Source organism: Dromiciops gliroides, chromosome 2 (assembly GCF_019393635.1).
Source record: "Dromiciops gliroides isolate mDroGli1 chromosome 2, mDroGli1.pri, whole genome shotgun sequence".
Taxonomy (NCBI): Eukaryota; Metazoa; Chordata; class Mammalia; order Microbiotheria; family Microbiotheriidae; genus Dromiciops; species Dromiciops gliroides.
The window spans coordinates 22212768-22230888 of NC_057862.1; the positions used below are offsets into that span (position 1 = coordinate 22212768).

The following is an 18121-nucleotide window of genomic DNA, read 5'->3' on the forward strand; positions in this document are numbered from 1 at the left end:
CCCTCCTCCCTTCTCCCAATGAGCCCAGTTAGTCAGGTAGAGAAGCACTGACACAGGACACTACAAGGAATTACAAAGAGACATAAAACATTACAGACTCGATCTTAGGCTGAGGACTATGTTTTGCAAACTCAGTGTGTCCTAAGAGCGCATATGCCACAAGGTAAACTCACTCTAAAAGAGTACAATAACGGACAAATCAATAAAGGCACGGAAGGAGTTTGTTCTTGGCAGAAAATGAGGAGATGCAAATTTAAAAGGTACTCATATTTTTATTAGGAAAAAAACGTCAGTTGTGTCTCCAGCCATTGGCTATTGACATTTATGATTCTGGTTAAATCTTTGGGTTTTTGAAAAAAAATAATTCCACCAGTAAGGTCAGCTCTGTTATCTCTCCCCACACCTAGCACATAGTAGGAACTAAAAAAAGGTCTGCTTTATTTATTCTACTGAGCTGTAGTGTAACTTGAGGAGAGTTATGAGAGTCTTAGAGAAGAATGAACTCAAAACCTTGGCTATATAGGTGTGCATTTATCTATATATCTACACACAGACATGCATACATATATATGTACACATAAGTAGGTGGATAATTTTTATCTAGATCTGTGATCTCCCTGAAACAGTCAATTCTATGAGGAAAATCCCTCAAGGCAAAGTGATTTGGCCCAAGTCACACTACTCAGCATGTTTCAGAAATAGGACTTAACCCAGGTCTTGCTGATTTAAGCTCTTTGTCTATTCTTCTATCTCTCTGAGATATACATGTGTATATATGCATATACTCATGTGTATATGTGTGTAGCAATATATCATATCCATATCTACATACCCAATCTACCAATACATACACCAATATAGCCAGGATAAAGTAATTTTCCACAGTAATAGGTTGGAAGGGAACTTAGAGGCCACCTAGTCTAAACCTCTCATTTTACAAATAAGGAAACTGAAGTCCAGAGAGGGGAAGTGATTTTTTTTTTAAGTCACATAAGGTGGCATCTGAACACAGGCCTCTGTCACCTTGTTCAGTGCTCCTTCCATCAACTGCCTTCCAAACTCCTTCCAAACTGTAACTGCCTCTTAGCCGGATAAAAAATACTTTTAGCCACAGCCAGTAAAATAAACACTATGGTATGGGCCCTGATCTGAACCTAGATTTTGTGAATGGCAAATCCACCCCACCCCAGCCGACACCAAAATGAACTCTGTCTAGATTTATGCTCTACTAAGGAGTGGGCTAAAGTGGCAGCAATCTAGCCGATGCAGCACATAGGAAGGAGTCCCAGCGGACATTTTACATTTTCATTTGCTGTAATCTTTTCTTCCTTTTTAATGTCATCAGTTTACACAGGGCTAGAGCATCCTTTTAATAAAAGCTCTGAGAGAGTCATAAGAACACATTTTTCTAAAAGGAGGCAATTCCTTATGGAAATACTCAAAATATACTGTCTCTAAACTTAAAGGTCAGGCTAAAAAGACCCAAATCTAGACCCTAGCTTTATCATATTCCCACCCTTCAACTTTCTGGTGCTTTTATTAAATAGCTTTCAATTCTATTCTACTTCTGATAAAATAAAAACAGAAGTGGTCATATTACCTCATCATCTGGATCTGACTCTGTTTCCTTTTGGTCCCAAGATGCATTGCAGAGACAAGGAATATTATAATGGGCAGCAGGGAAAAGAATATCAGGATATGAAAAGGACTGAGTAGGCAGCACAAAAGGCAAGCTGGTTTATAAAGCAAAGCAAATCCAAAAAAGCCAACACCAAGAAACTGGAAACTGCACACCCACAGCAAATTAACTTGTAACATTACTGGAAGCAGAAACAGAAGCAGACTAGTTCAAAACAATCACAAGGATCTGACACCACAGTCACAAGAGTTCAAGCCTTCTCCACACAAAGACGAATAAAACCCAAATTTGGGTCGCTCGAATCATGTTCCAAAGCAGTCATTCCACGGCTAACATGTCAAGGTCCTACTTCCTCAAGACTAGCGGGGGAAGGGGGGGCGGTGAGGAAAGGGGGAAGTCACAGAAAGCAGAGCAGGAAGAGATACCTTTTTATGTGCTGGAAGGGTAATGTTTAAGTTGCAAACAGCTGTTTGGGGCAATCCTTTGGTAGTCTTTGGTTCTTTCAGAAATGACAACCGACCGCAGGGCTCTTGGCTTGTATCTCTGATCTAAAAGAATGTGGGTAGGAGACTGTTACTGAAAGATAGATCATTAGTGGGTGGACAGGCACATGATGGCTAAAGATATCAGGAAAGACCCTCCCCCCCTCTTTTTTTTGCAGGGCACTGTGCCCAAGGTCACACAGCTAGTAAGTGTCAAGTATCTGAGGCCAGATTTGAACTCAGGTCCTCCTGAATCCAGGGTCGGTGCTTTATCCCTGCACCACCTAGCTGCCCCGGAAAGACCCCCTTTTTCAACAAGTGGGACAAAAGGAGAATGATGAAATGTCAACCAAGATGGCCTTTTAGATACTCCATAAGATTCAGAACATATGGACACCTGTCTCGACCCCAAACTGGTTATCTTGGGCCAAGAGCTGGCCTCTGTATCATGTGGTTTACATATATTTTCTTCAAGACAAGGCACATGGAATTATTTTCCCTAAGTACTGAACTTAAGAAATGTGGGTCTGCACAGCAGCAATTCCGATGTTACCTAAAAGGAGGCAGTGGCTTGGACGTTCACTAAAGTAGCCTCTGTGGGCAAAGGGCAAAGTGGAGTACTGGGCTACCATTTTTGTAGATGAAACTCATCATTAAGAATCAATATTACATCTCTCCCTCCTCAAAAATGGAAACATTTTTCAATCAGATCATCTCTCCCGGGGTAAGCTCACCTTGACTGAAAATGGCAGCCTATTCTCTTTGAAAGCATAGAAGTTAAAGACCAATTGGTGGCCTCCTTTGGTGAGGGGAGCCAGATTCCCATAACAATCCACATAAATGGGCTTTCCTTCCAGGACCTGGGAGGAACAAAAACAAAGTTAATCTTCATTCTTTCAGTTTATATCCCTCATGCCAATCGCAAGGACTCTGCACATATTAGCTATGCATTTTTTTTTTAAACTGAGATGAATCAGATAGGGAGACTGAGGCTTAGAGAAAAAAAAGTTTCCTCCCCAGGATTACACAGTAAGTGTCAAAGTCAGGATTAAAACCCAGGTCATTTCAGTTTAATCATAGGACCAGATTTAGAGCATGAAGGGATTTTAAAGGTCATTGAGTCCATTCCCTTTGTATTATAGATGGTGAAACTGAGGCACCCAAGATGTTAAGTGACTTGCTAACTCTTCTCTCCATTACACCACAATGACTTCCTTGTGACAACCCTGAGAAACAGGTACTTTCAGTGTTTTTCAAATCCATTTTACAGATTGGGAAATAGAGACTCAAAGACATTAAATGATTTGCCCAAGGCCACCCAGCTAGTGAGTGCCCATTCTAGGACAGAAACCTGGATCTCCTGACTTCAGGGTTCATTTTGCTATACCAGGTTCAATTGAAACACATCCTACTACTAATAATGTGGCATTCTCCATATAGAAAGATGACATGACTGATCAACCAGAGAAAGAAAACTATCTTTTATCCATTCAAAATAGGTCTACTTATGTTCTAAGTGATGAGAAACAGGCATGAAAAATACCCATCCATCCCAATAAAAAATGCCAAAGGGTGTCTCTTTGGAAGGCTTTTCAGGGAGGCACCACGGTTCACTTAGCAACTATAACCTGTAAAACCTGTGTGCCCCAACTTCCACAAAAAGCACGTATTTCTGAGGTGAGGAAGAGGGTGGTTACGGATACGGCCAATGGCTCCAAAACAGAGCAAAGTAAGCAATCCCATACAAAGGTGGAAGGCATGACCTTGGCCTTTATTCCTATCGTGGCTGCGATCTTGGGAAGCAGATTATATACAAAAATCAGCATTATACAATACAAGAATAGACTACTTCTGTTCCCCGTCATTGGACGCTTTCATGGTAAGGCTAGAAAACTACTTGTCACTTTCAGCAAAAGGGTTCCCAGGTGAGTAACCTCTGACAGCCCTTGCAAGTCTGGGATTCTATATTTCTTTTCTTTCTTTCTTTCTTTTTTTTTTTTTGCAGGGCAATGGGGGTTAAGTGATGTGCCCTGGGTCACACAGCTAGTAAGTGTAAAGTGTCTGAGGCCGGATTTGAACTCAGGTACTCCTGAATCCAGGGCCGGTGCTTTATCCACTGCGCCACCTATCTGCCCTGATTCTATATTTCTATCATTGTTAGTTACCAAGCCCTGATGACCAGTCATTCAATAAACATTTATTATGTGCCAACATACACAAAAAGCATTTAATTAAAAAAAAGACCATAGGGATAATTTAGTAAAAATAATAATAGGAAACATTTAGCCCTTAATGGTTAATATAATAACTTTAAGAGGATAGTAATAGCATAATGCTAGGAAACATTATAACCATTTAAGGTTTGCAAAGAGCTTTACATAGGTTATTTCATTTGAAAACAACAGGAAGTGTGGTAGAGTAGAGAAAGCATTGCATTTGGAATCAGAGGATGACTTCTGACACTATCTGAGTGACCTCGGACAAGTAACCCTCAGTTTCCTTCACTGTAAAAAGAGAGGATTTAGCTAAAGTGTCAGATTCATCATGTGCAAAATGAGGGAGACCTTTCCTTTCCAAGTATATCCGTGAGGCTCTGATGCCATGATTAAAACTATTTACCTTTGTATTTTCAAAGATTGCCCCACCTCCCCAAACAAAGCCAAAAGCCTTTGTAGAAACAGATTCCCTGCTAGGGGAGTGGGACCCACCTCAATATCTTTGCTCCTTGCAACTTCCTCAAAATTTTCTTGCTGCTCCAAAGTTTTATCCACTTTATCGTCTGTCATGCAGAAGCATCGTAAGGAAGATTCCAAAGGATCACTCATTTTGGCAAAAACCACAAACTTGGCCATGTACGGGACACATATTAATTCCCTGTAAAGCTGAGTAGCTAACCCCACAGTTTCCAAAACTTGATGGCAATCCGCAAGCCAAAACCTGGGTGAGTCACAGAAATGAAGTTAGGAGAGTCTGACCTCTGAAAATATACATTTAAATAAAATTATACTAAATATGCTTTTAAAATTAGGAAAACATAACAGAATATTATGGAAGATAATTGTGCACCTTGGTCAAATACCACCTTGATCATGAAGGGGACAGAGAGGAAATTCTGAAGTTCTGTTTAATCAAACATGGAACCTTCCCAATAATATCATTAAAGAAAAGCTATGGATTCCTTCTCTCTTTTCTTTCCTATTCCCTGTGATAGGGGAATATAATAATTCTATTCTACCTACTGCTTCTATATTCAGTTTCTGAAATCATCTTTTTGGAATGAGTAAGGTTCGTTCTTTTGGATTCTTAGGACATGTGCCAACATTGGCTCCTGTCAAGAAAATTCAGAATTTTGGAATTAGGCTCCATCTCCTAAAGCTTAAAATGACCTCATCCTGATCATGTACCATGACCAAACAGCATAGTACTCTCCCCTGTAGGCCTGTTACTTTACAAAGATGGCAGCCATAAAAGAACTGCAATACTGCCCACTGCCTGGGGCCCAATCTCAGAGCTTTCAGGCATTCTGCACTTTCATACCTGGCTGAGACATTGGTCGTAAAAGAGACAGAGTCCTTTATGAATGTCAGTGGCGTGGTTCCTGTGATGTCTTCCCACTGCGCAGGTGACGTTCCCCCTGAAAGGATGAATAGCAGAGACTTTAGCTTTGTAACAGGGGATATTGGGTGTAAGTATTCCAAGCTTATTGACTCTCACTTAACTCCTTGCTTTCTGTCTCCTCCCTCCCATTCCATGAAGTAAAAGTAGTTACTTGAAGATACTGAAGCTGCCAGAGGAAGCTGATTCTGCCCTTCCACCCCCACCCTAACCTCAGTGTAGCACTAGTCGCGCTGTCATCAGCCTATTATAATCTCCTCCTGAGAGAAACTTTATGACTAGGTCTAGAAGAAAACAGTAATCTCTCATACAAATTCTTTGAGCACTGAGGCAGCTAGGTGGTACAATGGATAGAGCACTGGATCTGGAGTCAGGAAGACCCGAGTTCAAATTCAGCCTCAGATGCTTACTACCTACATAACTGGGATAATTCACCTAACGTGTGCCTGCCTCAATTTCCTCATCTGTGAAATAAGTATAAGAACAGCATCTGTTTCTCAGGGTTGTTGTGAGCATAAAATAAGGTAATATTTGTAAAATGCTTTGCACACCTTAAAATTAAAAAGATATTAAATTAAAAATCAAAACCTCAAAATTAATATATATATATATATATATATATATACACACATACACTATACATATGTATACTATTATTGCTATTTTCATTGATGTGGTTGTTAATGGGTAACTACACCCTGACCAGGGTAAACAGTGAAGCCCTGAGCTGATCATAAATGATGTCCACAACAAAATGCTTTCCCCACTATATCTTTTACTTTACAAAGATGGTAGCTGCTACATGAAAATCCTACTGTGGCACACTGCCTGAGAACAAGGGTTTTTGATCTCACTGGAGGGGAGAGATGAGAGATGGCGAGGAGTCAGACCAATTAAGAGGCTATTCTAATAATCTATGTGAGGAGGGATGACTGAGGGTGGGATGGAGTACAAAAACTGGGTGAGTCCAAGGTAGAGATGTGAGTGATTTCATGGTGGCTGGATCAAACCAACAAGAACAGGGCTTCTGACTCTTAACAACACACAAGGACTCTCCAATGTCTTGTAACAACATTGACCATCCCTGTAAATGCACACAGGAGGAGTGAGGACTGTATTAACTGAATCAGACCTGTAATGCTACAGAGAAGGCGAAGGTTAGGTGTGGTGTCTCCTTTGTAGCCATTGGCTACACCTTCTCCTGATGGGGGAGGCACCGGAATGGTCATTGTTATTGGTTTATGGAATTTCCTTCTTCTTGGCTCCACGGTGACAATTGGGCTAAAGGTTGCTTTATTTCCAAGGATTTTTTTCACAATTTCTTCTGGAACAGGCTGGGCCTAAAGACAGGGAAGAGATATACAAATGAGAAAACTGTAAACACAAAGTTTGTGTCCTCCCTAACTTTCCTTAAAGAGAAGAAAGAATCAATTTTTAGCTGCTTTTTTTTTTGTTGTTGTTGTTGGAGAGAGAAAGGGGAACAAGACAGGTGATTACACTGCTAACATAGCCTGATGTGAATTTGAAAGTCCTGGAGTTGCCTGAGGCAATGAAAGGGTGAGTGACGACTAGCCCAGACTCACACATCCAGGATGTGATCAAAAGGAAGATTTGACCCCAGGTCTTCTTGACTCCCTATCCATTATGTCACACTGCCTTTCTTTTGGTAACAGACCAGGGGAAATTAGGTTGAACACCCAGAGACAAACCCATCTCTCTGTCAACCTGTTAACCTAAGCTACTTTGTGAATCAGAAAATCAGGTAATTTGAGAATGGGACCAGAGATAGTTTGTTCGTCTTCTGCAGTGTGAAGGGTAAACATGATACTGAGTCTTGCGACTTTTAGGCCTTTTAAATATGCAGAACGGCTCAGAGGTATCAGGAGGACAAGTTTTTACAAGTGGAAAAATTCAAACATTCAGAGGTAAAAGTAACTCAAAGCTCTTCAGATTCTCAGGGGGTGAAATACAATTCCAGTGTACCAAATCTATCCTCCTCCATCAGTATTCTCTGCCTACTTCGGCAAAAGTAAAGTTTCTTATCAATGAAAGTGTAAACTTAAGGGTTTTCTTCAATCCTTTTATTCCTAAAAATTCCCTAAATTGTTACCAGAATTTGTATATAACAAATGGATATTGATCTGACTTTTAAAAATGAGCAGGGGGGAAGCTAGGTGGTGCCGTGGATAAAGCACTGGCCCTGGATTCAGGAGGACCCGAGTTCAAATCCGGCCTCAGACACTTGACACTAGCTGTGTGACCCTGGACAAGTCACTTAACCCTCATTACCCCACCAAAAAAAAAAAAAAAAAAGAATTACACCCTCTTGCACACAAATCCAATAGAATAAGATAATAGTTTATTTAGGGGCTGGGGAAGGGAAACCAAGAGAGAAATCCTCGGACATCTTCTCATGGGGAGAAGGCATGGCACAGAGCATGGCTCTGAGATACCAATCTCGTTGCCCCTAGTTCTGGAAGGCACAGACTGTTTAATTTGTGTTTTTGTATTCCCAGTAAGTATCACAGGGCCTGACACATAGTAAGTTTTTAATGAATCCTTGTGGATCGATTCTAAATCAAAAGGATTCAACTTGGTTTGGACAGAAACCAGAATTTCTAGTTAATTTCAACAAAACCCAAATGGGAAGTCACTCCAGTATCTTTGCCAAGAAAACCCCAAATGGGGTCATAAAGAGTCAGACACGACTGAAATGTCTGAACAATTGAGCTTTCAGAAGTCAGTATCCAACTGTCATCTGGGACAATAGAAAACATTTTATTGTTCTGAAAGGTCCCACAGTTTCTCATCTCAATACTTGGGCTGAGGTTTCATCACTTTTCACTGGAAGTCAAGCAACAAAGGAGCCCCTAAAACAATCAGTATTAAACACCGTACAAAGCATTGGGGATAGGGACAAAAGTGAACTCCTCCCTGACCTCAAGTTGCTCAGCGTGGAAGAAACCATCAAGCTCCCCTGTTTGTTTAATGCCTGCATGAGGGTTTTTACTGATCTCTCCAATTGCTGAGAGACATAACAGCATGGCATGATGAGTGGAAGGCCAGCATCAGAGCCACATCCCACCTCTGACACATTCTGGCTGTGGGGACCTAGGCAACCTCTCAGGACTGCAGGCGACTAACTTCCTAGTAGTCCAAGATGCTTTACCTGCATAGGCAGAGGAAGTGTCCTCACCTTCTATTTTTTTTTGGTGAGGCAATTGGGGTTAAGTGACTTGCCCAGGGTCACACAGCTAGTAAGTGTTAAGTGTCTGAGGCCGGATTTGAACTCAGGTCCTCCTGACTCCAGGGCCAGTGCTCTATCCACTGCACCACCTAGCTGCCCCATCCTCACCTTCTATTAACGAAAGCACAGACCTATTCCTAACTTTCAAGAGCTAGAGTGCCCACCTAGGTGGCATAGTGGATAGACAGTGTCTGCTTTGGAAAGAAAAGAACTGAGTTCAAATCTCTATCTCTGACATTTACTAACTGCCTCACTGTTAGCAAATCAGTTATCCTTCCCACCTCAGTTTCCTCATCTGAAAAAATAAGAGGACTTATCTCTTCAGGTTGTTGTAAGAATCCAATGAGATAGCACGTACAAAGAGCTTTGCAACCTTAAAGCTCTCTATAAATTCTATTTGCTATTATTGCTGTCTCCTGAGCTGGAATGTAAACTCTCAGAGGGCAGGGACTGTTTCAATTTTGTCTTTATCTCTGAAGCACCTGGTAAGATGCCTGGCATACATAGGCATTTAATAAATGCTTGCTGACTGATCAGTTTTCCATAGAGTACTTCCGCTTAAATAGCAATAGCAACTCCCAACCTGATCTTAAGGGTTAACAAGCAGACACCATCAAGGCGGACCAGCAGCGACTGCTTCCCAGACAACCCACAGCTTAGCACCAAAGGGGTGCATGTGCACCAGGGTTACCTGGAGGCCCACTCGGATCCTTTTGGTCAGAGCACCCTCAGGAAAGGATGCTTGAACCAGGGGCACGGTGGTGCTGCTCAGGATGCCCCCTTCTGGCCCGATCTGGTTGCTCTCCTGCTTGATCCGTGAGACCACCGCAAAGTATTGGGGAAAATCCTTGGTGATAATCCTACAGATGCGCTTCTTTCCCAACTCTTCAGGGCTGTCCAGCTCTGAAAGAACAAAGGAAATAAAAAATTGGAGGCGTCAGGGCTAGAAGAGAGTTCAGAGATCCCTAAAAGTACAAACACCCCCAAGACTCATGACAGTGAGCCTACGTGGCCGATTCAATAACCAAGAAGCACTGGGACGTGAAGCAAGGAACCACTTTGGGAATAGGCTATACTGATCTCTTACTCTCTACTTCACCCTGACCTGCTAAAAGGATGGAGGAGACAGAAGGAAAGTTCAGCAGTAGCAGCTCTGGAGTCAGGGGAGCCAAGTATAATCCAGCTCCATCACTTACTAGCAGCATGACCTTGGGCAAGTCACTTAACCTAACTACTCTGGATGTTGGTTTCACCACTGCAGAATACGGGAGCTATACAAAGTGACTCCCAAGGTAATTTCCAACTTGGTGTCGATGAAGCCTGGAACGTATGTGAAAGGCCCTGGGACAGAGTGGAGAGGGTCTAAGGACTTGGATGAATATAATCATTTCCCTAACTAAATTTCAAAACCTAAATTAAGTAAAATGATCTGTAGCCTATCATAAAGCTGACACATTAGACTATCATTCTTTAATTACTGTGGTACATTTTTTATTGTGTTCAATTGGGAGTCAGAAAGACCTAAGAATCATTTTAACCCCTGCCTAAGACACACTTTACTAGCTTGGTGATGCTGAGAAAGTCACTTACCCTCTCAGCCTCAGTTTTCTCATCTGTGAAATGAGGATAATAGCACCTATACTTCACAGGTTCTTGTGAAGATCAAATGAGATTCCTAAAGCATCCTGAAATCTTTAAAGGGCTAGCTTTTAGAAAATCATTATTATTGCAGTATCGGATCCTAGGTTTCAGGATAGGACCAGAGTTCTCAGTTTTGATGGGTGCTTGTCAGTCATCAGACCTAGAGAAGTGATGACCAAACTCTTTTTAAATTGTCATCTCAACTCGGATTGACCCATTGCTTTAAGTAAGCAGGAAAAGAAGTGCTCTCTCTCTCTCTCTCTCTCTCTCTCTCTCTCTCTCTCTCTCTCTCCCCCCCCTCCCTCCCTCCCCCCATCTCCATTTCTGTCTCTCTGGATTATCTATGGATTACAATTAGAGACATGAAAGAAACCTTGGAATACAGAGTCTAGAGGTTAAGGGGCTTGTCTAAGGTCCCATAATTATTAAATAGCAGTGGAGGGATTCAAGCCAAAATCTTTCATTCCAATGTCTAGCAGACTCCCTGAGACCTAGGAAGACAATAATGGCACCTACACCTCCCAGGCTTGTTGTAGGGATCAAAAGAGATAACACACTATCCAAATCCATTATGCCATCCCGGTCTTTTCTTCTTTCCTCTTTTCATCCCTCCTTCCTTCCTCCTCCTTTTGTCCCTTAATCCTTTCTGTTCTGATCAATCCTAATCAAAATCTTCTCCTGTCCCAAAGGGAATTGGGGACAAGTCTTCTCTTGTCTCAAAGGACAGAATAGGAAAGCAAGAGCAGAAATTAGGCATTCATCAGAAAGGGAAGCTAAGGGACAGCCAGGTGGTACAGTGGATAAAGCACTGGCCCTGGATTCAGGAGGACCTGAGTTCAAATCTGGCCTCAGACACTTGACAGTAGCTGTGTGACCCTGGGCAAGTCACTTAACCCTCATTGCCCCCCTCCCCCAAAAGAATCAATGACCCTCAAGGTAAGAAGGGTTGTTGGGGTGTGTTGTGGGTACACGCTCTCCTGGAGCAAGGGATTCTCAACCTGGGCTGCACTGACCACCAAGAGATCCATGGATAGATTTCTGGGTCTCTGTGAACCCAGATGGGAAAAAAACGACATCTTTATTTTCACTAACCTCTAACTGTAATTTAGCATTTCTGTCAATTATGTATGTAGTAGTCGACAAAATAAGGTCCTGAAAAGTGGTCTACAGTATTTGCCTGACTGCCAAAGGGGTCCATGATACACAGAAGGTTAAATATCTGACCCAGAGAAATACTGTACACCTAGAACCTTTCCCAACTCTCCCTTTTCAGACTTAATTAGTACACATCTCCTTTGGAGGGTCTGGTTCTCTGCTCGGAAACTCCTAATTCATCATCTTTAATATGCATTTATTAAGTGCCTACTGTGTGCCAGACATTGTGTTAAGTGCTGAGGGTACAAAGAAAGGTCAAAAACCGTCCCTACTCTCAAATAAAGTTAAAACATTGTTTTAAAGTGTTTGTTCAAGGGCAGCTAGGTGGCACAGTGGATAAAGCACGGGTCTTGGATTCAGGAGGACCTGAGTTCAAATAAGGCCTCAGACACTTGACACTAGCTGTGTGACTCTGGGCAAGTCACTTAATCCTCATTGCCCTGCCCGCCCCCCCCCCCCCAATAAATGAAGTGTTTGTTCAGGGAAAGGATTGTTATTATTATTCAAATGTCTTCTCAATCCCTCCCCAACCACCTCAATCCACCCACAACATGAACACATTAAATTTAGAAAAGGGTTGAGGCTGCCCCTCACTTAAATCCAATTCAGTGCAAATCATGATATCACCCCAATACCAGGGTCCTCTTCAAGAACGAAGGACAAACAACAGACACATTAAACCAGGTAATTCTTTTTTTGTTTTTAGTGAGACAATTGGGGTTAAGTGACTTGCCCAAGGTCACACAGCTAGTAAGTGTTAAGTGTCTGAGGCTGATTTGAGCTCAGGCCGGTGCTCTATCCATTGCACCACCTAGCTGCCCCTAAACCAGGTAATTCTAACCACTGTGAATTTCCTCCTCGATTTTGTCATAAAACAAGACCTGTTAGGCAAAGGGAACAGGGAGCCTCAGGTGAGTGTTCAGAGAGATAATTAGAAGTGTTACACGGGCAACATTTTCACTGGTAAATTGTAAACAAGTGACTGATGGTCTGCCTTCACAGGAGGAAACCAGAGGTATAGTGAAAAGCTCCTACAAGGACTATTTGACATAGATACACATGCATATACACATACATACATACATATGTATATCTGCATATAAATAGACGCATTTTTTTACACACATATATCAGAATGGTTCTGAGTCTGGGAAAGGCTTAGGGTAGGTTAGCAGACTAATTCCAATTTGTATATTTTGTGAAAATTGGATCAGATTAAGGAATGGTTAATGATGATGTGCTAAAGGTATTTGATTTGGCCTACTCTAAACAAAATCTAAGTTAGAAAATAGCTGAGACATCATTTGTCCAAATCCCTCTCCAACCAAGAATTCCTGTACTTTGGGATCAAGTCGTTCCCATGATAACTGCTACTGCACTTTTTAAAAAAGAGGATGCTAATCCTACTTAGCCACTGAGTAAACCAAGAAGGAAGACCTCACTAGCACAGTCAGATATAAAGATGAACTTTTTGATCACATGAGGTAAACAATATTAAAACAGGCAACCCAAGACATTGTGCAATCTCTTCTCCTGAAAGCCTACGGAAATGAAACTGAGAACCATCCCTTTTTTTTTTTTGGGGGTGGGGCAATGAGGGTTAAGTGACTTGCCCAGGGTCACACAGTTAGTAAGTGTCAAGTGTCTGAGGCCGAGTCCGGATTTGAACTCAGGTCCTCCTGAATTCAGTGCCAGTGCTTTCTCCACTGTGCCACTTAGCTGCTCCAGAACCTTCCCTTTTTAATGGCCCGTGCAGTTTCTCCTACCTAGAACCAGGGGTCTGGATCCTCAGACTTTTGCTCAATGACTATTCAAAGTACTGATAATCAAAAGCAGAGTAATATGAAGAAGCGAGGGGATTCCAGGAGTGACCAGTTCTAGATGCCCAACTGAGAAACAAGCACTCAGAAGCTCATGAATATGAAAATTTATCTATAGACATGAACCTGATGCCACAGCTACACAAAGGTCTTTGGAAATGCCCATACCTCCACACTGACCAGCCACATTAGCCATGTTCAGTCCATCGTGCCGGGCTGTTCTGGGCCTTCTTTCCCTAACTTCTCCCTCCCAGGGCCAACCACCTCTTTTGCTCAAGCCTTCAAGGATCGTCTTTATGCAAACCAATCAGCAAACATTTATTAAGGGCCATGTATGTGAAGGGTACTTACTGAGGCCCTGGGGCTGCAATAGCACAGCTGGAACAACCTGACTTCAAGCAGGTAGCATTCTGGTGGGAGAGTCTGTATTTAGTACATCTGAGCTTCCAACCCCTCCCTAGAGTTCCAGCCCTGATTCTCACTGCTTGGCTCCCCTAGATGTCCTATTGGTCCCACAAACTCAAACAAGTCCTAACCTGAATTCATCTGCCACATAAACCTGCCCCTTTTTCCAGCACCTCCACTTCTGTTGTCAGCATCTTCCTAGTCTCTCAGGTTTGAAACCTCAGAGATTTCTGACTATTCCACACCTCAGTTCCTTCCCCCAATCCAAATCAGCTATAAAATCTTTTCAAGTCTATTTCCATGATAAATTTCTTATCTTTCTATTACCAACGCCCATCCCTCTAGCTTGGAATCAAAAGAGTTGGAAAGCATTCAGCCAAGTCTAACCCACACCCAAAAAGTAATTCCCACTACAACAGTCATTTCAAAGTCAGGCCCTTATCAGCTTCAACTTAGATTAGCCTAGGAACTAACCCGTCTTTTCCTTCTCAAACCAGTCTGACTGCTTGAGGTAATCCTAATATACTGCTCTCATCATATTACTCCTGTCCCCAAAAACCATCAGTGCCTCCCTACTGCCCGATGAATAAATTGTGAGTTTCTTACTCTGGCATTCATAGCTACACACAATCTGTTCCCAAGCTCCCTTTCCAGATATCACAGACTCTACACATTGGCCAAACTATGTATGACCATCCATGAGCTTCTACAAGTCGGTGAAAACCAAGCCAGTTGGGATCTTTGATTATTTTAAAACAAGAAAAATGTCTTTTCTGTATGTCTATCACATCTAAATTGTTTAAGTCCCTTGTGAATCCACATTGGTCTCTTTAACAAGTCTTCTTTTGCCTCATCAGAATTGTTTTTCTTTGTGTCTTCAGAATTTCTTTCTTGACGGTTTCCCATCCCTTAAGGCTGACTTCCTAGAAATTTAGTTCATAAGATATGACCTCTCCTTGCTCTGAATCCTTTGCAATCAGTAGTCCTGAAATCTAGGTATCATTCTAAATCAGTCTTCTTCTCCATCACAAATTATTTGAAGGAGTGGTTATTTCCACCCTAACAACCATTTCCTTCACATCATCAAGACGCAGATCCCCAAAAGACTTCCCCTTGCTGGGGAAGGAGGAAATTATCAAGGCAAATCAAGGAACTATTAGCTGCTCTCGTCTTGGCACTGAGAAAACTCAAGCACTTGTCAGGATAAAAGAGGTTCCCCATCACATAATGCCTCTGTGTGTAAAGACAGACTTGTGATCTGTGTCCTAAGCTCATCTCTCTCCCTTCTTTGGCCCAGCTGGTCTGTGGCCTACTCTAATGACAATCCTATTTTTATTGTTGTTTCCATGGGTCTTCCCCCAAATGTTCTACCATGTTTGTTGCTCCCATTTCTGAATTTCTTCTGTCAATTTCTCTAGACTAAGTTATACTTTTCCACAGAGATATTTGGGGCACATTTCTCATCCCATCAAGTCCCAGGGATACCTATGAGGTCCCATGTGCCTCCTTGCATTAGATTTGCCAGCTCATCTTCTTTGTTAGATCTCAAAGCTACTCAGCAGTACATCTGGGATTTCACATGTGGCTTCTGCCCATTGTTTATCAGGAAATAGTCAGACTCCTCACTGCCCAAATGCCACATCACTCAGTAAACCTGGGGCCCAGAGAGTCATTATTTATTAGGGAAATTGGCTCCAGGTGCCTGACATTAAGCCCAGAAGCTGCTGAGATCACCTATCTTTTGAAGTTAATTATTCCAAGTCCCTCAACCCCCACCTTAACTGGTAAATAAAAATCACATGATTTTGTTAGATCTATAATTCTATGACCCTATGGAAATAGTTAAGGCCATGGATTTAAGTCCAGGTAGGATTTTTCTTGCAGCCCTTCTTTAGGGATCTGGTTGTGGGCAGGATTGAGGGTGGGCTGGTGTTCTGGGTGTTGGGAGAAGGATCTTTTAGAGATCAACCCTGTATCGGGAACTGGAGGAATGAATTTAACTACCTATGTAACTCTGGAAAAGCCACTTCATCTCTCTACGCCTGTTTCTCCCTTTATGAAGAAAGAGGCGTGGACACCATGACCTCTGTGCTCCCCCCCCCGAGTAGATGATGTCCCACGTTCCTTCCTTAAATACTAAGAACTAGATTTTGGCCAGCTTTGCTTATTTTCAGATCAGAATGTTTCTGCTCCTTGTCCACTAGGTGGCACCACAGAGCTGTAGATGTCACATCTCAGTCTGGCTATCTCCAATAAATCAGAGATGCCTGTGCTTGGCCTATTCTCTTGGCACTGATAAAGTTAAGTCTGAGCTTTAAAAAAACCCCCAAAGTCAGGGAATACCTTCATTTGCTCTTTGCTCCAATATAGTGCCCAGGCAAAAAAATATGAAACAAAATTTAGATGTACCCTCAGGGATGCTGAAGTAGCGATGATTTCTTCGGACTAAAAAAATCAATAAATCAAATAAAGCCCCAACATTTGTTAAGTGCTCAGGATAGGCCGGGCCTGGGATACAAATAAAAGAATGAAAAAATTCTTAATCTTCAGGAGCTTAGAAAACAGAGAGATAACCCCAATTAATCAATCAACAGTCATGTTTGAAGTACTGTGCAAGGCGCCAGGGAGACAAAGACAAAGGCAGAGCCCCTGCATTCAGGAGGCTTCCAGTCTTCCTGCCTACTGAGGGAAATGCAGAGAACAAAAGCAGAGAGGAGAATGCATTGGAAACCAGAATCCAACAATTGTGCGTACAAGAGGTGCACTTGGGACAAAAAGGTGCACAGTTCGGATGAAGGGAGGGCCAGAGCAGAGTCTATCAGCTGAAGTGAAGAGGGCAGGGGTGGCAGTCATGACCTCAGACAAAGCAAAAACAAAAATAGACTTAATTGAAAGAGATGATCAGGGAAACGTCATTTTTGCTAAAAGGTACCATAGACAATGAATTGATACCAAAAATTGTTAGAGTGAGTTTCTCTGATAAAGGTTTCATTTCTCAAATATAAAGGAAGCTGAATCAAATTCCTAAAAATAAGAGCTGTAATGATTGGAATGACGCCACCTACTGGAGACTTGCTGTGGAGAGCTCCACCATGAGGAAAATGCCTCAGAGGCATTGTGGCTTTTCCTTGGCGTCAGGAAATGACGTTTGCTCATGGGTGCTGTCTATCAAGTCTACCAGCCAATCAACTGGAGGAGCCTCCTATGGTCTGGGAGACAGGAAGGAGGAAAGGGAGCCTGCGCAGAGAGCGCTGGCCTTTTTCGCTTCTGGACTTGATGGTGGTGGCGGCAGAGGACTTCACAGGAAATTTGAGGAGAGATAGGAATGCCAGGCTGTTAGAATTCTGTTCTCAATCTTTTTCTTTCTATTTTCCAATAAACCCTTAAAACCTAAACTCGTTTTATCAGTGATTTTTAGTCAGTTTCCCCCAAACTGGGGGAACACATTAGAATCCACATTTAGAATCTTAGATTACACAGAGCCATTTCCCAATTAATAAATGGTGAAGAGATATGACCACGCAGTTTTCAGAAGAAATCAAAGCTATCTTTAGTCACCTGAAAAATGCTTTAAATCACTATTGATTACAGAAAGGTAAATTAAAACTACTCTGAGGTACCATCAAAAATGACAAATGTTGGAAGGGATGAAGAAAAAGAAGTACATTAATGAATTGTTGATGGAGTAGTGAAGTGGTCCAGCCATTCTACAGAACGATCTGGAACTATGCCCAAAGGGCTATAAAACTACATACCCCTTGATCCAGCAATACTGCTACTAGGCCTGTACCCAGAGGGATTACAGAAAAAGGAAAAGGAAAAGTACAAAAATATTTATAGCAGTTGTTTTTTGTAGTAGCAAAGCATTGGAAATTGAACCATTGTTTATCAATTGAGGAATGTTTGAACAAGCTGTGGCATATGATTGTGATGGAGTACTACTGTGCTGTGGGAAATGATCGGGGGTGGGGGTTTCAGAAAAACATGGCAAGATCTATATGAACTGATGCAAGCAGAAATGAGAACTGGGAGATCACTGTGTATAGTAACAACAATGTTCTTTTTTTTTTTTTAGTGAGGCAATTGGGGTTAAGTGACTTGTCCAGGGTCACACAGC

The 18121-nt window shown here is 42.1% G+C and overlaps 1 protein-coding gene across 7 annotated transcripts in view; it reads right to left on the minus strand.

Moving 5' to 3' along the window:
- ANK3 (ankyrin 3) overlaps positions 1-18121 on the minus strand; it is a 380917-nt gene that overhangs the window by 42600 nt on the left and 320196 nt on the right. For 4 of the 7 annotated variants that reach the window (XM_043988596.1, XM_043988597.1, XM_043988598.1 and 1 more), the window contains 7 exons: positions 9675-9886; positions 6869-7076; positions 5659-5755; positions 4830-5058; positions 2856-2981; positions 2065-2187; positions 1601-1627 (listed from right to left, as the gene is read on the minus strand). In XM_043988596.1, coding sequence (XP_043844531.1) covers positions 1601-1627; positions 2065-2187; positions 2856-2981; positions 4830-5058; positions 5659-5755; positions 6869-7076; positions 9675-9886 — 1022 coding nt within the window. The remainder of the gene's footprint in view (positions 1-1600; positions 1628-2064; positions 2188-2855; positions 2982-4829; positions 5059-5658; positions 5756-6868; positions 7077-9674; positions 9887-18121) is intronic. The other 3 variants (XM_043988602.1, XM_043988599.1, XM_043988600.1) reach the window with 1 other exon arrangement.